This window comes from Sceloporus occidentalis, unplaced genomic scaffold, assembly GCF_023333645.1.
Source record: "Sceloporus occidentalis isolate IW3139 unplaced genomic scaffold, rSceOcc1.0.p SCAF_1, whole genome shotgun sequence".
Lineage (NCBI taxonomy): Eukaryota > Metazoa > Chordata > Lepidosauria > Squamata > Phrynosomatidae > Sceloporus > Sceloporus occidentalis.
The window spans coordinates 217,986,071-218,009,583 of record NW_028316981.1 but is presented as its reverse complement, the minus strand read 5'-3'; the positions used below and the strand labels follow the sequence as shown (position 1 = coordinate 218,009,583).

At 43.3% G+C, this 23,513-nt stretch overlaps 1 protein-coding gene across 9 annotated transcripts in view; it reads right to left on the bottom strand.

The window, feature by feature from the left end:
• LOC149323454 (atrophin-1-like) overlaps nt 1-23,513 on the bottom strand; it is an 82,336-nt gene that overhangs the window by 5,998 nt on the left and 52,825 nt on the right. For 7 of the 9 annotated variants that reach the window (XM_089488948.1, XM_089488946.1, XM_089488951.1 and 4 more), the window contains 6 exons: nt 18,084-18,308; nt 14,377-14,514; nt 12,841-12,954; nt 10,652-12,669; nt 7,093-7,315; nt 5,355-6,072 (listed from right to left, as the gene is read on the bottom strand). In XM_089488948.1, the coding sequence (XP_089345074.1) occupies nt 5,355-6,072; nt 7,093-7,315; nt 10,652-12,669; nt 12,841-12,954; nt 14,377-14,514; nt 18,084-18,161 (3,289 nt within the window). In that variant the 5' untranslated portion in view covers nt 18,162-18,308. Of the gene's footprint in view, nt 1-5,354; nt 6,073-7,092; nt 7,316-10,651; nt 12,670-12,840; nt 12,955-14,376; nt 14,515-18,083; nt 18,309-19,135; nt 19,225-23,513 lie in introns of all 9 variants that reach the window. The other 2 variants (XM_089488950.1, XM_089488953.1) reach the window with 1 other exon arrangement.

Here is a 23,513-nt window from a genome sequence, read left to right as displayed (position 1 = left end):
CATGACCATGATGGATCCAAGCTGTGCACTTGCTCCTTCACTGGTGCACACTCCATTTGGTGGCACTCCATTCACATTACTGGTGTCTCAGAATTATCCAAAACTGAGCTTAAATGTGCTGACCTGTATCCAGTCACTTACCAAGACCAGCACCAACTCAGCATATTCAATGCTACATTTGCTTGCAAGGTAAAAAGGAAAAAAAATCAGAGCTGTGTGCATTGGCATACTGACGATAGTGCACTCTGGTTCAACAGTTTAATGGGAGACAGGATCATATCCCAAGGAACCCCACTCTGCAGTCTCAGTGGGATTGAACAGTACCTTCTCAAGCACCTTGCTCTAGAGCAGTGATGCCCAAACTCTGGTTCTCCAGGTGTTTTGAACTTCAGCTCCAAGAAGCCTCAGCCATCTTGGCCAGTGGTCTGGGATTCTGGGAGCTGAAGTCCAAAATACCTGGAAGGCCAGAGTTTGAGAATCACTGTTCTAGAGACCAACTTCCATGCAGGAATTAAACAAGCACCACAAAGCAGTGTCCCCCACCCAAAAGTCAGACAGACATGGTATAAGAGAATCCTAGAGCTGGATAAGACCAAAAGGGCCATCAAGTTCCAACCTGTCTTTATCAGAGCAACTGACTAGGGAACAGGCTTTTAATGGGTGGATTTTTTTTTAATGTTCAGTTTGTTAAATTTATTTATTTCATTTATATGGCGTCTTTCTCCCAGAGTGGTACTCAAGGTAGCTAACAAAACAGATCAGCTAAAAACAGTTCAATTTTAAAATACTGTACAGTTAAAACCACCCCATTAAAACAACACATTTAAAACAGTATAAAATCAACTGCTGTTATGTGCAGAAATTAGAAGATAAGATGATCCCAATGAAGAAAGATTGGATATTGAAACTATATGATTTGGCCGAAATTGACAAGCTGACTGTCTTAATCAAAGAGAAATCTCTAAGTAATTTTAAAGAAAGATTGGAAAGCTGCAGTGTAACTGCTTTTTTACAGATACAGCAGGGTATAGTAGTATAATCTGTAGTATAATCTCAAAATTGGTAGGCTTAATTAACAATAGAAACTTAAGGTAAGGGACTGATTATAGAGAAAGTTTGGTATTTCTGCATATATAACATTAGTTGAAAAGGTGAAAGCCATTATTTCATCCCCCCTCCCAGTTCCTTTTTAGTTTTGTAGGCTTAGTAGTGTGTTTGGTTTATCTATGTTTAGAATATATGACCCAGGAAATCACAGACTGTAAGTCTGACATTAATACCAGGTTAAACTCTAGAACAGGTTATTAAAAGGTTAATTTGTGAGCATTGAGAAAATACCGTGCTAAATACTAGGAACGAGCAAACTTTTTTTCCTAATGGAATTACTAGTTTGGCATGTCAAGGGAATACTGTGCCAGCAGTCTATCCTACAGGGTTGACAAGATGAAAAATGTGGGATGGATACTATTACAGTTAAGTGATAAAACAGCTGGTTGAGCAATCATATTTAACAAGTGTTCATGGCATCCACCTGAAGCACAGTTTAAGAAGAATGCCACATGATTCTGGCTCAGCGATGTTCTCTCCAACATTTTTAGATGTTAAAGATCTGGATGAGGGTATATACTTACCAAATTTGTTATCAATATAAAGCTACAAGCTATAGCCAACACTATAGATAGAAGGAAAGAGCCAAATCCAAAAACATCTGAGTGGCATGGAGCATTAAATCAAAACTAGTAAGATGGGATTTAAGATGTTCAAAAGAATCAAAGATGCAAGTATATGATAAGGAACATCTACTTTTGCAACAGTGTGTATTTAAAATACCTATGTGCCTTAGTGGATTATAAACTAAGTATGAGCCAGCTATGTGAAGCAGGTGTTTAAAAAGTTAAACAGTCTTAACCTGCAACAGCAGGTCACAAGAAGTAATAATTCTTCTCTAGTCTGCTTTATTAGTTAGATCTCATTTGGAATATTATGTCCAGGTCTGGGACCCACAGTTTTAGAAGGATATTGATAAAGTGAGTCTCTCCAGAGCAGAGCGAATAGAATGCTGGGTGTTCTGGAAACCACAACTTAGAGGAAATATTGAAAGAGCTGGTGTACTTAGCCAGCAGATGAGAAGATAAAGGGGAGGCATGATAGTGGTTTCAGATCTCTGAAAAGCTCCCTCACACAGAAGATGGAGCACGTTTGTTTTCTTTTCTTGCAGAGTGGTCTAGTATAATGGTTGAAACTGCAAGAAAACAGACTTCAACTAGACATTAGGAAATGCATTTAGGATAAATGTTTGTAGAATAAGCTGTGAATTTTCCTTCACTAGAAGTATGCAAAAAGAGACTGAGATGGCTGTTTGCCAGGGGTGCTTCAGGTGTCTCCTGCACTGAGCAGGGGGTTTGCTGCTCAGACAGTCATTAAGGCAGACTTTCTCAAACTTTTTACCCTGGAGGAACCTTGAGATTATTTTCAGGTCTCAGGTACACCTGCGTAAACGTATTTTATCTAGAGCTCAAAAAAAGTATTTTTTAAAAATCATGATCTCTCATAGCAACATCTCACACAACCCTAGGACTCCAGGGAACCCAGGCTGAGAAACCCTGCTGTAAGGTTTCTTCCAACTCTATGATTCAATGTTCCCGAAAGAAAAATGGCTCTAGAGCTACACAGTAACTTCATAGTTGAGGTGGGAAAGGAGGAAGCACTGCCTTATTATTTACAACTCTGCATTTCTTAATGTCAACATTCTTTGTTGCTGTTGATGTTATGTGCCTTCAAGTTATTTCTTACTTATTGCAACCCTATCACTGGGTTTTCTGAGGCTGAGAGCAAGTGGGTTTCCATGGCTGAGCCAGGACTTGAACCCTGGTTTCCAGAGTCAATGCTACAGAGTCCAAGTCCAATACTCAAACCACTACACTATACTGGCTCTCTAATGGACATATACGGATACCCAAAAATCACACCAAACGTCTATCTCTTACAGATGCAAAAAAGCAGGGCTAGAAGTGTATGTGCAATGCAATTACAGGAGCCAAAAAAATTAAAGTTACCCATGGTCATGGGGTGGGATTACGCATGGATATGGGGAAATTTAATGTCATGCAACAGAATGCCAAGCCCAATGTAAAACAACAGCTCTCTGTGCACAACTCCAGGTCTGCATCCTTGAACTAAATGCAGGCAGTCCACATTGGGCAAAAATGTCCAAACATTTTTTTAGAGGGGAACTTTTGCATGCATAAAATACAAACAGGATTCTGGCAGTGCTTCTTGGTGAAAAATCTGGATTACCTTGGTGAACAAGAATGCCTGATTTATTTAAATACAGAGTGCATACACTTTAGGCCATAACCTTATTGGGGGAGCGGAAGTACAGTGTAGCCCCAAAACCTCCCAGAAAGAACAAAGAGAGAGACATGAAAGCTCCCTCCAAGTAATTAGAGATCAATTTTTAATTTGCAACCAGACCTGTAATGAGTTTACAATACAGAGAGTAATAATTAATTACCAATTGATTGCAAAGCAGGATTGATAAGGAATGAGTCAGGAATCACTTAGTTAACCTAATAAGCAGGGCCAGATAAACTGCACTGCAGAGCACAGAATGAACTTGCTGATGTACTTGCAGAAACAATGTCATTTTTGAGAAATCCTGGAGAATGGGTGAAATACCAGAGGACTGGAGATGAGCAAGCATTGTTCCTCTCTTCAAAAAAGCCAAAATGGAAGATCCAGGAAACTACAGGCCAGTTAGCCTGGCCTCAATACAAGGAAAAGTATCACAACACTGAATAAAGAATAAATCCTGCCAAATAATATCTCTTTTTTGGTCAGGTCACTAGTTTAGTAGATGGTGGGAATGCTGTGAATGTCATCTGGATTTTGGCAAAATATCTCAGAAGATCATCATAATAAGTTTAGCAAACTAATTAAATGTGGAATAGATAGGAACACTATGAGATGGATACATGATGGAAAACCATGCTCAAAGAGTCAGCAATGGTTCTGTCCTGGAGCCATTTTCAACATTTTTATCAGTGCCTTAATTGACGAGGCAGAAGGAATCCATATCAAATTTGTAGATGATACAAAACTGGGAGGGGCAGGTAACACACTGGAAGACAGGAAAAGAACTTAAAAGGATCTTGATAAACTAGAGAAGTGGACAGAATAAAATAAAATTCAATAGAGCCAAATTAAAAATTTAGTCCACAAAAACCAAATGCACAGGTATAGAATGGGGAATACATAGTTCAGCAAACTACATGCAAAAAGGACCTTGGGATTACTGTTGATCATAAGTTGAGTATGAGCCAGTAGTGCAATGCTGCAGCAAAGAAAGCAAATGCTGCGTTAATTAGCAGCATAGTTTTCAAGTCAAGCGAAATAATATCTTCTGCACTGCTCAGGCCTCCCTGAAATACTGAGTTCAGTTCTGGGTGCCTCATTTTAAGAAGGGTATAGACAAGTTGGAGCAAGTTCACAAAAGGGCAATGAGTATGATAAGAAGTATGGAGAACAAAACACTTGAGGAGAAGCTGAAGGAGCCGAGCATGTTCAGCTTGGTGAAGTCTTCTGACTGAGGAGTGACATGATTGTACTCTTCAAATACCTCAAAGACTATGACAGAGAGGATGGGGCAGGTTTGTTTTCTGCTGCTCCAGAGGGCAGGAGTGCAACGGGTCTAATGGTTCTAAGTTACAGGAGGACAGATTTTCATTGAACACTGGAAAAAACTTATAATGAGAAGCGATTTGACAATGGCACCAATCACTTAGAGAGCTGGTGGGATCTCCTACTCTGGATGTCTTCAATAACAGGCTGGACAACTACCTGCTGGGGATGCTCTACCTGGAGACCTGAACAGGGTGTTGGACTTTATGGCCCATGAGGCCCCTTCCAATTTAATGATTCTAATCAACTACATAATTAATTAAGTAATTGTTAATTACATAATTAGAATAATAATGAACATTTCCAACATAATAGGATCAGAATTTCTAAGGTGTGGCTGTCACTGAAGTGGTACAATCTTGTTTTGGAAGTACCACTGAAGGCAACAGGTAGGGATTTTATGGTTGAAAGCTCTTCTTTGCAAAAAAGCTCTCTACCTACATATAGAATGTTAGTAGGAATGCTTCTCCACTAAATGTCTCCCTGACATGCTGGCTTCCCATGTGTAGAGCTTGTTTATTTATTATGGTCGAGCAGTCATGTGAAGCTCACACACACACAGAGCACCAGTCTGAAGCAGTACAACTCCAGCCTTTTCATTTGAACAAGAATGAAGCCTGAAAGGTGACCCCATGCTCAGGTTGTGCAGAGACATTTGCAATAGATCTCCTCACCTGCGTGAATGGCATCCTGCTGGTGGAGGTGAAGATGGGAGTGGATGTGGGAGTGCTGATGATGGTGAGGAGTCACGTTGAGCATCTGCAGCCGAGCCAAGGGATCGTTGCTCAGAGCAGCCACTCTCTCCGCGTGCTGCCGCTCAGCCGCTAAGCGCTCGGCATAGGACATGTCAGGACGCAAGGCAGGGCCTGCCGCCAACGCTAGCCGCTCTCTCTCCAGGTGGCCCAGCCCCGGATGGAAGGGGAAAGCAGGGTGCAAGCCAGGGCCCGCCTGCAAAGCCAACCCCCCGTGACGTGGAAAAGGATCCATGGCAGCACCAGGAACAGTGTGGAGCTGCTCCAACTCAGCTGGCTTCACCTCAAAGCCAGGCTTAAGGCGCTCACGCAGGTCACGGTCCCTAAGATCTCGCTCACGGGCTTCTCGTTCTCTCAGCTCTCTCTCCCGAGTGGCCGGGTCACTGCTGTAGATGGCTGGCACATTGTAACCCAGCAGTGCTGGGTCAACAGCACCCAGCGGGACGTAGAAGGGATGGTTGCGGTTACTTGGAGACATCACATGGGGCCGGGCATACTCGCTGAGGGTACGAAGAGCTGGTGTGTCAGGGCCCAGGTATGGTGGGACAGTTGCCACAGCACTGCCCTGTTCAAAGGATGGGCGGTGAGCGACAGGACCAAGAGACGGACACTCCACTGCTCGGCCTTCTTGTGCCACCTTCTGCAAGAGATAGGAGGAATGTGAGTCAGTGAGAGGCATTTGGACACCAAGGCATGCAAGGTCCATAGAAGATTGGGGCCCTCAAAGATATTGTATGGCTGTTTTCTGATTTTCTTTTATGTTTTTTATTAAATGAAAACTGTGGAGATTATTGCATGAAGCTTCCCTCCCGGCATAATTGCAGCTTTGTAAACTCCTGAAACAGCAACGGTTCTAACAGGTTGCACTATTGTGCTACCGTTCTGTTTACTTGTCAGATATCCAAGATTATGTAAGTAAGTAGTCTAGCCTTCATTGGGAGTGGTGTGTGTGCGCGGTAAACCCAGTTTAAAACCCCTTTCTCCTGCCAAAGACAAACTATTGCCTCCCCAGGAGTAAAAATCTAGACTTCATTGGGAATGGGGTGTGTGCATTGAAACTGGTTTAAATCCCCTTGTCTCTGAATTACACTGGAATGACCTATGGCACCATTCTTCAATAAGGGGTTAACTGTTGGATTGACAGCTATTCATGGAATTTTCCCATTCATTAAAAGCAGCGACAGAAGCACAGACTGAATACAGGATACCCTACTGCCTAACCACAAGGTTGTGCGATAGGATCCAGCAATTACAATTACAACCCCGCTTCTATCCCACTATTTAAGAACAGTGAGGTAATCTCCTATGTCTCTACCTTCTTTTTAGCTACAGAGATTCAAAGAAAAATGTAGACATTATTCTACCCAAGATATATACATTATTCTAAGTACTAATACTATTTCCTTTTACCTTCCAACATTCTAGCCAATGATTGGAAATGCCTTGCAAAAAATGGCATGCACCAACAATTAATTATGCATTTTATAAAACATTTAATACCACTAGATTTTTTTTTAAAGGTACTACTGCCTATCTTTAGGTTTTGGCCCAAACCTGACACTCCTGTCTTTTAAAAACCAGTTTAGCTAACCTATTACCCTTTTAAACAGCCAGGAGCTGAGTATGGGCTTGTGATAGTTAAGGCAGCTCAGGTACTTACCACACTTCTTTCCAGTTCCCTTTCTTTCTCTCTCTCCCGTTCCTTCTCCCGTTCTCTCTCTCTTTCGCGTTCTTTCTCTTCCCGGGCTTTCTGTTCTGCCTCCCTGCGTACCTTCTCTACCAGGTCTGCCCGTTTCTTAGCCAGTTTGGAGCCATCCAGGGGCACAAAGTACAGATCAGTCCGTGAGCAAGAGTTGAAGCCACGATCCAGATGTTTGTTGAACCTGTGAAAGAACTAACACATGAGCTTCCAAATAAAGTGGAGATGAGAAGGTCCAGAAGTGATGAGACCTTCAAGTAATAGTAACAGACATGCAAGTGTACTCTTTGTTTTGTAAAAAGGTGGTCAGACTTCAAGTTTACAGCATCTACTTGAGGTGTGTTTTGGTTCTGTTTTTGTTTTTATTGGAGACCCACTAGCTAGAGATCAGTGAAAATAAACACACTAGAATCCTAGAATTTAAAAGTTCTGAGCCCATGTATTTAAGCATCACAAACGAGTGGATTTTACAGCTCTTCCACACCAAAATCCACTCCTGGTGACTAAAAGCCTTTTTTCATTTCAGCAGTGTAATTTGGAGATGTGTTTTGTTGTTGCTTGTTAAATGACTGGGAGTCAAAATTCCTAGAAAGTTATGCATAGATTCTGATCTACCTATCGCCTATTTCTGCTCGATTACCCTATCTACACTAAACAAATTAAAGCAAAGTTCTGATCCAAGGTAACCCAAATTCTCCAACAAGAAAAGTAAAAATTAATTGGCCTGAATTTGCAAATTAAGTGAACTGGCAAAACAGTTTTTCCTTCGCACTGATTGGCCCGGAAGGGTCAGGAAGGCAGCCAGGAGCTACAGAGGGCACTCAAGGCTATTACATTCAATCCACTAGAAATCTTACTCCACAACTCTTCTAGCTTTTCAGGTTTTATCAAGCCATGCACTTAGGAGGCTGAAGAGGGTGGGGATCTGGGCTTAGGGTGGTCTGTACAAAAGAGGGGCCCTCAAATATATTCTAGGGCTGTTTTCTGATTTTAAGTTTTCACTAAAAGAAAACCAAGGGGGGATACAGACGGGTGGCTCCATCTTTACCCCCTTGTTGGCACTGCACCAACTGCACCACGCAGCATCTACATGCTCCCTAAAAAGAAGCCGCATAGAGCGACTTCTTTTTAGGAGCACCATAATGATGCTCATGTGCCCTGACGCCGCTGCTTCTGGCGAGTGCTGTTTGGGTGCAGACGCCTGCACATCATTGTTGCATGCCCCCGTATGTGGCAAGATGGCACTATTAGGACTGAGCGCACATGGATGCCTAGCCTTACGAATCCCTTAAATCGGCCCCAGGATGGCTCTTTTTGCCAGTCTGTATCAGGCCTAAATCTCTACTATAGTCAGACCTCATTATCCATGGATTCAAGCATCCACTGCTTGAATACACACACACACACACATTCCAAAAAGCAAACCTTGATTTTGCCATTTTATATAAAGGATACCATTTTACTACACTATTGTATTTAATGGGACTTGAGCATCAACGGTTTTTGATATCTCTGGGGGATCCTGGAACCAAACCCCAGCAAATACCAAGGGCCCACAGTATCGTTTTAGCTACAGAGATTCAAAGGAAAAAAATGTAGATATTACTCTATCCAAAATAGATGCATTATTCTAACTACCTAATACTATTTCCTTTTACCTTCCAGCATTCTAGCCAATGATAGGGAAAGCACTGAGGAAAATGGAATGTACCAAACAATTAATTTTACATTTTATAAAATATTTAATACCACTAGATATATTTAATTTTTAAGGGTACTACTGCCTATCTTTAAATTTTGGCTGCTTTGCACTCTTGCCTCACCACCAAAGAATTGCTAACTATGAGTAATATAGTTGCATACCTTTGCAGCCATGAGTGAGTTACACACATACATAAGACAGAGAGAGACAGAGCAAGAGAGGAAGCTAAGATTCTTAGGAAGCTTAGCTGCTCTCCTGATAGCCTCTGAGGACTCATCTACACTCCCACAGACTCATGTCACATGGAAAACCCATGAATCCAGGCACATCTCCCCATATCCAAGCAAGGTGAAATCTGTATACATTCTCTGTATGATGGTTGTACTGTGTGATGGCACTGAGTCAGTTCATGTGCAAACAAAAGGCCACCTAGGTTAAGGTGAAGGAGAACTCCTGTTGATGGCACATGTCACTGTGGGACGGTCTGTGCCTCTGTGGCATCCCACAAATGGGCTGCATGGGGCAGAACCACAACTTAAACATTTTGTTATTCAACAGTCAGCAAAACATGAAGTGGGATCCCCCATTTGTTAAGTGGTAAAGTACAGCAAGATGATCTACTCTCACAGCAGGACACAATTATTTTAATGTAATCAATCATATCTAGTGTAATTTTTGTTGTTGTTGTGTGCTTTCAAGCTGTTTCCGACTTACAGCGACTTGCAGCAATACTAAAGTGACCCTATCATGGGGTTTTACTTAATATAAAATACACCATGAGCAACACAACCCATTAACAGTGTACATTGCCCACTATATCATTGACAAGCACTATGCCAGCATCAGTGTGTGGTTGGAAATAAAAGCTCAGGTTATTTTTAAAAGGGAGATGCAGAAGGCCCCTGGCTGTAAGTGGAATGACAATGGGGTGGGTAGAGATGCAACCCATAGGCAGCATCAGAGGGTAAAATGAGGCCAAATTAAGCTGGTGCAAAAGGCTCAATGGAGCTGCTTTTCTCATTTCTCTCATCTTCTCAGACTCCCTTGTGCTGCCATTCTCCTTCCCTTCCCTGTGTCCATTTCTGGGCACTATAATTCAAAAAGAATGTTGTCAAGCTGGAGAGTGTCCAGAGAAGGGAGACCAAGGCCTGTTACAGACTGCCAAAATAAAGCTGCTTCGGGTCTCTTTGGAGGTATGCTGTTTAAATGATGCATGCGTCCTAAGAATCCAGAAGCTGCACCAAAGCTGCACTCCAGTCCTTAGAAATGGAGCGTAGCTTTGGCGCGACCTCCGGACTCTTAGGACCCATGCATCATTTAAATAGCATACCTCCAAAGAGACCCGAAGCAGCTTTATTTTGGCAGTCTGTAACAGGCCCAAAAATGGTGAAGGGTCTGGAAACCATGCCTTATGAAGAGAGAGTTAGGAAGTTAGGTATGTTTAGCTTGGAGAAGAGAATGTTAAGAGATAGTATGACAGCCCTGTTTAAGTATTTGAAGGGATGTCATATTGAGGATGGAGCAAGCTTGTTTTCTGCTGCTCCAGAGACTAGGACATGTAGCAATGGATGTAAACTACAGGGAAAAAAAATCCACCTAGACATTAGGAAGAACTTCCTGACAGTAAATGCTGTTCGACAGTGGAAGATGCTGTGGAATCTCCTTCTTTTGATACCTTTAAATAGAGGCAGGATGGCCATCTGTCAGGTGTGATTTGTGAGTTCCTGCATGGCAGAATGGGGTTGGACTGGATGGAGGTCATGGTTCTATGATTCTATTATTCCCTTCCCACCCGAGCCCACCCCTCTCATTCCTCACCTGGCTGACTGGCTGGCATGACTCGGTACATCCACCACTTTGGGGGCTGGTGAGGGGCTCCGGACAGGGGGCATTGGGCTTTCAGGAGGCTCGTAGTCCTCGGAAGGCTCTTGCTTGATCTGTGCGGCACTGAGGGGCAGTGGAGGCAAAGGTGGAGGAGGGGCAGCCATGCTCCCAGAGGCCTGTGGGGCAATTGGGGCTGGCGAGGGGGCCTTGTAGCCTCCAGCCACAGGGGAAGAGGTCAGCCTATAGCCTGGTGGCGTGGCTGCTCGGAAGGAGGACGCTGAGGAGGAAGAGGGTGGGGAGTTGGGCTTGTAGGGGGCAGGGGGCTGAAAGGTGGGTGATGGGGAAGCTGTCCGCTTTCCATATGAGGCCACAACGGGGGGGCCCACTGGAGGCGACACGGTCTTGTAGGGGGTGGCAGTGGAGGAGGAAGAGGAGGAAGCAGCCATGGTGGTTATGACCGTGGAGAGTGTCACTGAGGCAGAAGTGACTGGGGGTCCGGCCCCATGTGCAGGTGAAGGGGGAGGTGGAGGGGGAAAGGCATAGGTGGCATTGTTCTGCCCTTGGGGATGGCTACAGACCCCAGGATATGGCCCCTGGGAGGAGGAGGAGGAAGAAGAAGAAGAGGAGGAGGAAGAGGAGGAGGAGGAGGAAGAAGAACCAGAAGCAGCAGAAGGAGCCTGACTATATGTGGAATGACCATGGGGTGGGTAGAGGCGCAGCCCATAGGCAGCGTGGGAAGGATGATGTGGGCCTGGCTCCAGAGGATGGGAATACCCTCCCGAGGTCTGGGTTGTGGCAGCCGCTGCTGCTGGGGGAAGCCCAGTGTTGCCAGTGCTGTGATTGTGGTTGTGGTTATGGTGTTGCTGCTGCTGCTGCTGCTGTTGCTGGTGATGGACAGCTTGGCCGGGGAAGGAGGCTGGAGGGGGATGGGAGCCAGGGTTCCCTGGGGGACGGCTATAGGGTGGGGGTCCCTGGCTCCACACGGGCTGGGAGGGCATAGAGGGCTGGGTGTACTTGGGGGGCTGGCTGGAGACAGAGAGGCTGCTGGGCGGTGGGAATGAGTGTCCGTAGGAGGAAGCACTGTAGCTTGGCAGTGCCTGGGATGGGGGAGGGAGGCCGTACTGGCCAGAGGAGCTGGGAGGGGGCGGAGGGGGTGCATAGGGGTAGCGGGATGGGACGGGGGACTTGTCTGGCCCCATTCCATGGGGGGACGGGAGGTGTCCGCCCATCGCTGGCCCCACTATGCCGGGCGAGCTGGAGCTGGCAGTCATGTTATTAAGAGGGCGGAGGGCAGGTGGAGGCGGCAGGTTGGCCAACACATGCGGGAAGGGGGCGGCTGAAGGGGGTATCACTGAAGGGGAGTTGTTTGGGGGTGTCTTCTGAGGGGGCAAGCCACCTGCCATGGGAGGCAGGGATATGGGGGTTGTAGGGGGAGGGTTGTGCTTGGTGCTCAGTGGCTGCTCACGCCCACTTGGTGCAGGGATCCCTGCTCCCACACTCACAGCCTTGGGCCCCATCTGGACCACATTGGCATTCGGGTAGAGGGAGACATGGGTACTGCAGGAGGAAGAAGAAGAGGAGGAGGAGGAGGAAGAGGAAGGGGAGGAGGAAGAGTTGGTGGAGGGAGGTGGTGCTGGCGGGGGGGCCTGGGCCTGGAAAATCCTTGAGGGCTGGGCTTCAAGTTGAGACGGGAATCCACTTGTCGGGCCAGGAGGATGAACCTCCCCTGCCAAGCTGAAGGCTGGCTCTGGTGGGCGAGGAAGGCCCTCAGTCAGGGGAGCGGGAGAGGGACTCTGGGGGAAGAGTGGGGGGTGATGATAAGGGCGGGACGGCCCTTGGGAAAGCACAGAGGAAGAATCAGAATCATTCTCCACACTCCCAGGACTGTAGACGCTGGGAGAGGTGCTCCTGTTGTCCTGGTCGATGTCACGGGGGTCACTGCTGGTCTCATCGTTGAAGCTATGACCATCTAGGCTGTCCACATCTGAGGGAGACTGAGGTCTCGGCAGCTCCTGTTTGAAGAAATAATCAGCAGACAGTCTTTCAGCAACATGAGAACAGGCCCCCTTTGAGGAAAGCTCTAGAGTCCCAGGGATTGCTAGGGACCAGAAGCATGATGGGCAGGGGAGCAGGGAGAACAATTCTGGGCAGATTTGGAGGATGTGTGGCCAGGAGAATCTTACCTCTGTTTTAGTTTTCTTTGGGGCATTGGTGTCCTCTCCTTCACTCTCTGAAATTTCTTCTGGTCGGCTTTGCTTGCTTCCTTTGGGGGCCATTGACTCCTCCACACGACCTTTCTGCAAGGCAAGGGATGGAAGACAGATGTCAAAAGGAAGGCTCTGCTCAAAGTCCTGTTTAATCAGTTTTCTTTCATACTCTTATAACTTTTGAATATAAATACAGTTTCGGAATATAATATATTCCAGAATATAAATACAGTTTCACAAAGAATCATAGAGCTGGAAAGGGCCCTTAAGGCCACTAGGTCTAATCCCCTGTTCAGTGCAGGATCTCCAGGTAGAGCATTCCCAGCAGGTAGCTGTCCAGCCTCTTTTTGAAGACATCCAGAGAAGGAGATCCCACACACCCCTGGGCAACTGGTTCCATTGCCAAATCACTCCTCATTAGAAATGTCTTCTAATGTTCAATCAAAATCTATCTTCCTATAACTTAGAACCATTAGACCTGGTCCTACCCTCAGAGGCAGCAGAAAACAAACCTGCACAATCCTCTCTGTCACAGCCTTTGAAGTATTTAAAGAGTGCAATCATGTCACTCCTCAGTCAGAAGATTTCATCAAGCTGAACATGCTGAGCTCCTTCAGGCTCTCCTCAAGTGTTTTGTTCTCCATACTTCTTATCATTCTCATTGCCCTTCTCTGAAATTGCTCCAACTTGTCTATATCCTTCTTAAAATGAGGCACCCAGAACTGAATACAATACAGTGGGTCCTTGGTATCCTCTGGTTTTGGTTCCAGGACACCCCATGGTTACCAAAATCCATGTATGTTCAAATTCCATTAAATACAATGACCGAGTATTTAATGACCCTTATATAAAATGGCAAAAATCAGGGCCTGCTTTTGGGTATTTGTATACATTTTTGAATGTTTTCAAACTATGGAGGCTTGAATCTGTAGGTAAAGAATCTATGGATATTGAGGGCCAACTGCAACTGAATAATATTTTTTTTAATGTGAACAATCTTAAGTGTTTTTCCAAACAAAATTTTGGTGTCCCTTCTATACCAAATATATTTGAAACATCTCTAAGCAAATTGTACTGGACACTAACACTTCTTATACCAGTGCTGGTAATTGTGCAGCCTATGCAGAGCATGCTGCTCTTTGGTAAGTTCCATGCTGCCCTTGGGGTTCCCATAGACACCACAAAAACCCTGAGACCACTTTTTTAAAACCTCTGGCTGTGAAAAAATAATCAAAATATTAGCCAAAAACTACTCCAGGGTGTACAAAGTACCCTTTTAGCACTTTTCCGCACTATTACATTCAAGGAGGGAAATCAACCCCCAAATACCCAGTAGAGACATCCAGTTCCCAGAATATCCCTTCCAGTTCTGGATAATGATGGTTATGCAACCTCCTGAAGGCTAGTCCTTGGACTGTACCCACCTATTGCCTTATATTGCATGTGGCACACTATAATTTCCCATTCTTCACTGCCTTTGGAGCTGAAAAAATTGGTTAACTGGTAAGATACCTTGGTAGTTTGTCGGGATTTCTCAGCCTTGCCATCACTGCTGGAGGTACTGACACCACCTGGAGAAGCTCGACCCCGTGTCCTGAGCTCCTCTCGGGGCCCCGGAGTCTCTTTCTTCCGACCGCTCCGCATTGACATCTTTGGAGAAAATAAATTAATAGACAATTATTTGTTTCAGTTGTTCTGCACCTTTCCCCTACTTCTTCAAGTGTGATTCCAGTCCTAGATTGCTCTGACAATGTTTCTCAGGGTCAGTTTACATAACAACTCTTGATGTCTAGAGCTGTCAAAAAATCTCAACACCTTACACTAAAATCTGCGAATGCGACAGTATAATCATTTACCCAGTCTGCTTTGATTCTGCCCCCGCAAATATTTTGGCAGTCTGAGGAAGCCTTTATAGGAACAAGTCAGGTGGAGGCATGGACTTTGGACTATCCATTAATAAAACACAAAATGTCACTCATCGTGGGGTTTTTTTTTGTATTTTGTTTTAATTTAAAAGAAATAAATGTGTCTGCATGGGATTTTGCAGCTCCAGCTTGTATCAGTCAAAGGCAGTGTTTCCTACCCTTTTGCAAACCACCATTTCCTCTTAAGATTTGTTTACTGACTCTGTGGGAGAAGCAGGTGATTTATGTTCTTTACATTTCTTTTCCTGTGCCAGTGTAACAGAAGTAGTGATCCACCAAACGCAGCAGTATAGTCACAACCCACAATTTGGTGGCTCACCTGGGCTCAGTCAGTTTTCTGGTTTTGTTGCTGTTGTTGTTGTGTTTCTTCGCCTGACCAATGGCAACTTTAAGCCAAAAACAGGGTTTTCTTGGCAAGTGTTGTTCAGACAGGGGTTTGCCACTGCCATCCTCTGAGGCTGAAAGTGTGTGACTTGCCCAAGGTTACCCAATGGATTTCAAAGCCAAGCTGAGAATCAAACCCTGGTCTCTAAACTCATAGTCCAACACTCAAACCATTATGCCATGCTGGCTCTCTAGGACTTCAAAAATGGAAGAGGAAAATACCAAGCAGCTGGAAGGCCCTAATAAGACCTGATGGGCTGTGGTAGGTTTGTTAGGCCAAATAAATGGACAGACCTGCCTAATTGTAATCAAAAGGACTATTTTTCTAGGGCTCCAGGTTTTAACTACATTAAAACAATGAACTAAGTTTTCATATTGTTCCATCAGCTCCAAGTGTTCTCTGGAAATTTAGGTACAGTTCTCCTAGGGGGAAATCTGTCATGGTGGACAACCCATCTTGAACAGTATCTTGACCACACCATTGACAGAAGGGGGGATAATGAGCCATCTGGACTGATGTGCTCCACCAGAACCTACAGGTTAAGCATCCCTATGGTCCTAAAGGGAATGAATGGCTCCATATATTGATATCATGGTTGACACTTCAGATAGTATGGGCTGCATGATATATAGAACATTTTGTATCAAATTCAGCTTCTTCCCTTCTAACTCCTGAAAGAAATGCTGGTGCCCTGCAAAATGCCCATCTCCCCACTGGAAACCTAACTGATGTTCAAGTATATATTCCCACAATATGGAGGCTTCATCAACATTCATGAGAGGTTGTTATGAATCTGCTCAGAGTACAACCTCCCACCCTGTTCCTGGAGTACAGAGGAGGATGAAGACATGGAGGAGATTGAAGTAGGCGAGCTGAACCAGGAGAGAATGGAATGCAAGAAGATCCTCAAGATATGGAGGAGGAAAATGAATAAGCACAAGAACAAGAAGCTGATGAAACGGACAAAGTTTTTGTGGGAGAAGATTAAGGAAAATCAACAGGAGAGAAAACAGAAAAGGTTTGAATATGACCTGGAACAGGTCTGGAGGAGAGTTAGATTGAGGAAGCCCCCAGAGGGATGTGTAGCCCCCAAGATATATCTCAAGAATGTGAAGTCTGACTGACATTCTTCTGAGTGAGTTTTCCTTGTTCTTACAAGGGACTGTCATATATTCCAAATATACCATAAGGGAACTGTAAAGCCAACAAACCTGTCCAGACCATGACCTAGAAATTTCTCCAGAGTCTCAGGATGTGTAAGACAAATCAATAAGACAGAATGTTTGAAGGCTGCTATACTAACACTTCCAATCATTAATTGTATTTTAGATAATGAGGGCTAAAAACTTTAAGGCAAAGTTTAGCCCCCTAAATCCTCAGCACAAAAGTCCTGGCACACCTAAACTAAATATATACTTTACAAGCCCCCTCACAACCAATAAAGTCTTTAGGCCTTTTTTCAAAAGTATTTTCAAAACTTTTGACCATTTCTGGTTTTGGAAAAAGGGCACTCCTTTAACCTAAAACAGGCCTAAGGGATCCCATCCCTTGTGGCAAAATTCCCCTATGCCTAGAAGATGTAAAGGTCCTCCTAAAATCAACTGCTTTTAAAAACAAATTGAGGTCTCAGGACACACTAAAGATTGCAGTAGAAGACGCATGTAGTGCAAGGACCTCTGGACGTTACCTGCATTTCATGTAAGGGCAGAGTGGTTTCTATTTATGCTGTCTGAATTTTAAAAAGCTTTAAAGACCAGTCTCTTCTGGCAGGCTTATCCAGATTATTTTTAAATTGTGAATTTTAAATTGTGAATTTTAAATGTTGATTGTATAAATATGTGTATATCTTATTTGTTCTTTTAAACTGATGTGTATTTTAGCTGATGTGGTATGTCTGTTAATTGTTGTTGCTCCCCACCTTGAGCCATGGGGAGAGGCAGGTAAGAAATAAATATTATTATATTATTATTATTATTGTTACTATTATTTTGAGGCTATTTTGGTTCTACTGTACTAAGGAAGAAAAATAAAATGTCTTCGAATAGCTTTCCTTCTATGAATTTTTAATTCTCTACTATTAGTTTTCCTATTTCAGAAAGAGACCTATCTCAAGGTGATGTGTTTTAAATAACAATAAATTAATTTCAGTGATTAATCAGCTGATAAAAATTAATAAACCTATTTAATTTTTATGTTTTTGGTTTTTTCTTTTGCTGTTGCTTCTCATGGACCTATTATTCTGGAAATGAAAGGGACAGGACCCGTCGGTCCTTATTTCCATTTAGAATATGTAAACCACTCATAACTTGTTTAGGTTACAATCGATATAAATATGGTTCTGCTCAGCTTGGAACTTTCTCCCATATATCACTTGGAAGAATTTACCTACTATGTGCTTATGACTGCATCAGTCCACAGCAATCAATCTATCAGTCATCTGGCATCTATGTGTGAGATGGGCCGCATAGCTCAGCAGCTTCTCACAATGCCTTTCTAAGCAATTCTGAGTCCTCCAAATCATCTCTACAGACTCATCTGGATTCTAAGGTCCAAAACACACTGCAGAAATAAACCAGTTTGAGACCACTTTAACTGCCCTAGCTCAGTGCTAGGGAATCCTGGGAATTGTAGTTTATTGTGGCACCAGAGCTCTCTGACAAAGAAAGTGAAATGTCTCACAGACCACAGTTCCCAGGTTTCCCTAGCACTAAGCCAGGGGAGTTAAAGTAGTCTCAAGCTGGATTATTTCTGCAGTATGTTTTGTACCTAAGTCTCTGTTAGTGTCCTGCAATATCTATGTCATCTCTTGCAGCCTCACTTCTTGTCACCTTTCAGATTTCATCACCCACAACAACGTCTCTCCCTTTCTTTTTCTTTTCTTTTTTTTCTTTTGAGTCCATTTCACTTACAGAGTCTTTATTCTGTCGAGTCTTCATTCTTTTGGGTGTAGGGTCCCCATTCTCCTTTGTCCGGGTGGATGAAAACATTAACTTTTATACCTTCTCCCACACTTCTATTTCCTTGGGAGACTGAGGTGGAAGCCTCAAGGAAAACACACTCTTCACTCCTTAGGAAAAGAGCAGGAAGAGGCAGGAGAATATTTGTCCAGGTATGCTATGGGTTCCCTGCAATTTCTGAAACAAAACAAATGATCAAAGTTATAATTTTTACTAAATCGCACTCCCATTCAGTTAATCTATAGTACAATTTAAAGCACAACCAAGTTCATATTAGAATCTTAGAAATTTTCAAATGGGGCATATTCTTGCAGCAGCAGCAACAATGAAAAACTGGTCTACCAATTTTATAATTTATTGAGGTTCCCCTTTTTCTAAAATGGGGAAAAATAATATAAAATCAATTTATACTGTAAATAAAATAAAATATGGCCCTACTTCTTATTATATCTCTGTTAGAATACGATAAAAGTGTTTCTTTAAAATCTGCTTAATTTATCATCCTTAAGAACCCTTTAAGAACACTGAATATCTTGAACCTGTCAACAAATGTAAAGATGACAGCCCTGTAGGCAGAAATATTAGTAAATGATATTCATGTAATCCATTTTATTAACCACTAAAATGTACATGCACAACAGTTCTTAGTACAAATCAAGGTAATGTGGCTTTTAACACAATTTGCCAGGGTCCACTCCCTGTAGACCAGTGATTCCCAAACTCAGACCTTCCAGATGTTTTGGACTTCAGCTCCCAGAATCCCAGACCACTGGCCAAGGTGGCTGAGGCTTAAAATCATAGAATCATAGAGCTGGAAGAGACCGAAAGGGCCATTCAGTTTCTTGGAGCTGAAGTCTAAAACACCTGGAGGACCAGAGTTTGGGGATCACTGCTGTAGACCATCAGAGCTTCTGTTTCTCTCTTCTGATTTCTATTATTTTTGTTGGTCCTACATACAAAGCAAGTTGTTTAAGAGAAGTCTTGTCCAAAAAGCTTGAACTTACTCCTGCCTCTCCATTGATATCATCTGAATTTGGCTACTGGGTGCTTGTGATTTAACTGCCATCCCTTCACACATGCAGCTTCTACAGTGCTAGAAAAGTAATGTGAGAATTGGATTACAATTCCTCATATAACTAGTTTTCAAAATTCTCCACTATATATACAGTGGACCCTTGTTATACGCTGGGGTTTGGTTCCAAGATCCCCCGTGGATAACGAAATCCGTGGCTGCTCAAGTCCCATTAAATATAATGAAACTACGTGTGAAAGGGATCTAGGAGTCCAAGTACACCACAAGTTGAACATGTGGTGTAATGCGGCAGCTAAGAAGGCCAATGCAATTTTAGGCTGCATCAATAAAAGTATAGTGTCTAGATCAAGAGACGTAATAGTGCCACTATATTCTGCTCTGGTCAGTCCCCACCTGGAATATTGTGTCCAGTTCTGGGCACCACAATTCAAAAAGGACATTGAGAAACTGGAGCGTGTCCAAAGGAGGGCGACTAAAATGGTGAAGGGTCTGGAAACCATGTCCTATGAGGAACGGCTTAGGGAGCTGGGGATATTTAGCCTGGAGAAGAGAAGGTTAAGAGGTGATATGACAGCCCTATTTAAATATTTGAAGGGATGTCATATTGAGCAGGGAGCAAGCTTGTTTTCTGAAACTCCAGAGACTAGGACCTGGAGCAATGGATGCAAGCTACAGGAAAAGAGATTCCACCTCAACATTAGGAGGAACTTCCTGACCGTAAGAGCTGTTCAACATGGAACACACTCCTTCCTCAGAGTGCTGTGGAGTCTCCTTCCCTGGGGGTCTTTAAACAGAGGCTGGATGGCCATCTGTCGGGGATGCTTTGATTGAGATTTCCTGCATGGCAGGGGGTTGGACTGGATGGCCCTTGTGGTCTCTTCCAACTCTACGATTCTATGATTCTATGAATGACATAGCAAAATGGTCTCCCTTATAAAAAATGGAAAATCAAGGTTTGATATTTGAAATTTATACTTTTTTTGAACATTTTCAAAGCGTGTATGCTTGAATCTGTGTATAAAAAAAATCCGTGTATAAAAAAAAATCCATGTATAAGAAGGGCCGACTGTACACTTACTTCCATCCTAACCATTCCATACTGTCAGTGATCACAATCTATCCACATACAGATCTATGAATATACATTATTGCAATTGTACTTCTTTATGCCTGCATCCGAAATAAGTTATCTAATTCAACGTGCTTCAGCTTGAGATGTTGCTAACTAGCTAACACAGAAGGAACACAACACAAATTAACACAACTTTTTTGTTGTTTGGGTCTTGCAGCTTCTCATATCTGGGAATGCTACCCAAAATGACTTTGTCTCATTCCTATGTGAAACACTGCGTCTAGTCAAGTTAATGCTGTGATATCCTGACTTTTCCCTCCCATCCCTTTGTTCTCTTTTTCAATGTTTATTTTAAACTCCTTTGGTCAGGGTCCAGGTGAAATTATGAATGGTGCCATTTACTTTGAAGGGATAACAACAACATTGACAAGAACTTCAAATGGAGATGCTGAGTTTTTAAAAGCCCACTAAACTTTGCCTTAATGCAGTCCTATAATTCTGTTTTATTACTATTACTCTGTATCACAAACACTTGCAGCACAGACCAGAATACAAAATGTGCAACTCCCATTCCTATCCCTGCTTATTAACTTCTCTCATGACCTTTGGAGAGAACAAATTTCTCTCCCTGGCTCTTGCTTTTGCCAACATTGATAATACAGATAAGAAAGGATACTGACCAGCCTCCCAAGAGGGCTGTTAACAGAATCTTGCAGGTTACTTTGGTTTCCTGGAGAAGCCATTCAAAAAATTAATGTATTATTAATTTAAACTATATTTAGTATTTTTATTGTTCCTTGATATTTACAGCTACTATACAACAATCCCGAAAGGAAGGCACACAATCCAGCGAGAAGTTCTTCTACACAAGTCCCACTGAAGTGAATGGAAACTACGCTAGAACAGAAACAGAGCTGTCCATTCCCTTTAACCAGGTTCATACAGGAGAACTTCCTGCTAGACTGAGCTCAAAGCCATACATATTTCAGTGTCATTAGAAGAAGAAGAAGAGAGAGAGAAAAAACATTTGGAGTAGAAAGTTCATAATTCTTTCCCATAAAAAGTAATCTTGGGCTGCATTCCTAGGCCCACTATTTGGGAGTATGGCCCACTAAAGTCAGTGGGATTCACTTCTGGGTGACACAAATAGCATCACTTGAAATGAAGACTCACTTGCATATGCAGGGCTCTTAAGAGATGGAAGCCAACATATGTTTCACACAAAGGCGAGCAGCTCCTGATGTCTAGTAAAGTACTGATACATCCATCAAATTAAAAATCTATTCAATAACAACTCAGTCTAAAATTCAAAATCTTCACCTCACAGGAGAGGTGAAGAGATGGAATGAAATGAAATGAAGCTGCTGCAGTAAAAGAATAAATGCTCCCTATTACCTTTCCTGGCCAATGGCATGCCCACAACATGTTGGACCAGCTGACATTTCCATACTCTTTCCAAAGGAAAAGGGTAGAACACAGTACAGTACTCCAAATAGATCATAACTAAAAACACATTACAGTACTCCACAGAGCATAGTACAATACCCCAAATAGGAATAACTAAGGTCATGTGGCACCGCAGCCATAGCTGACATCTCCAGGAATAAGTGCAGTTGAGTCACCAGTCTTGCATGTACCAAACCAGTTTTGGCCACTGCCAAAACTCAAAACCACAAACCTGAATCTTCAAGGGGATGTAACCTCATCCAACACAGATTAAATCCCTGTTTCCTGATCTGCCTTTTAACCAACCTCTTTCTTATCTGGATTAAGCTTCACATTTGTTTGCCTACAACCAATGTATTACCAACAATGTGTGACAGCATTGATTCAAAATTAGCACAGCTTCCTTGGATTTAGATTAAATTAAATTGTGACGTTACACTCTCAAGTGGTATTTAACATCCATCTCCTCCAATCCTTCAAAGAATCATAGTATCATAAGGCTTAGTGGTTTCCAGAACTTTCACCACTTTTGTCTCCTTCCTCTCGACACGTTCCAGCGTATCCACATCCTTTTTGAATTGTGATGCCTAGAACTAGCCAGAGGATTCTAGGTGAGGCCTGACCAAAGCAGAATAGAAGTGATACTACAGTGTGCCCTTGTCTTATGCGGGGGATCCATTCCAGACCTGCCCGCCTAAAAAATAGGAACAGCAAAGATAAGGGGGATGAGCTGGTTCACCAGATTCTGGTTGAGACCAACAACTGGATTAGGCCAGTGTCTTCCTGAATATACATTGTAACACACTTGGCACCTTTGGCAATTTCTTTACTTGAAAATACTCTCCACTCATTCTCCCAACTCAAATGTGAACAACCTAAGTGGGTCCAGGGGGCAGTTTTCTGTCCCTAATACTCTTCAAAGCCCACCCCAAAGTGGCAAAAACTGATTAAAATCAAATTGGAAGTGGGTGGTTCTGAGGAATGGGTATTTGTTTTATGCTCAATAAAGCAGGGGGGGCCTGAAACTAATTTAAAAGGTGAATCGATACTTTGGGAGCCTTCTTAGGCACTTCACACCTCCTATTTAAAAACATCATCAAGAAAAGGGACTTCTGTGTAGTCTGAGGCTGCAAAAATATAGTCTTGGAGGCCACATGTCCACCATTGTCTTAAAGAAAGACAATCTTAGGCCCGGAACAGATGAGCCAAATGTGCTGTGCTGGCACTGATTTTAGGGTTCGAAACTGCGCACCAACTGCACAGTCCCCAACCCTAGCAAGGACTGGTGGGCTAGTAATGGCAGCGTCCCATGTACATGGGCGCTGCTATTACAACATAAATACTGTGCAGCGTCCGCGCATTGCTTACGTTTCGAGTGCGCCAATTTCACACACACACACACACACACACACACACACACACACAGAGAGAGAGAGAGAGAGAGAGAGAGAAACATATATATATATAAAATAAAACATTTTTTCTTGTGCATGTGCGTGCGTGTGTGTGTGTGTGCGGGGGGGGGGGGGCTCCTGACAGACTTCTAGTTAACTTCAAACTTAACTAATTGCTAATTGCTGGCAGACAAAACCAGCAACTACTCTTCTACCTGAACTATCCAATGCTTATTTTCATCTGCCACCAATTAGTAAGTATGAAGTTAAGAAGAAATGGTAAGAAAGAAAGTGAAAAAGAAAGGCACAGTACAGACCGCCCAAAAAGGGCGGCCTGCCGGCGCCTGTTTTTCCATTGGAGGGAAGCCTCAGGCGCCAAACCGCGAGACTTCCCATCAGCGGAAAAAGAACCTGCCGCCACTGTTATGTCCTCGTCA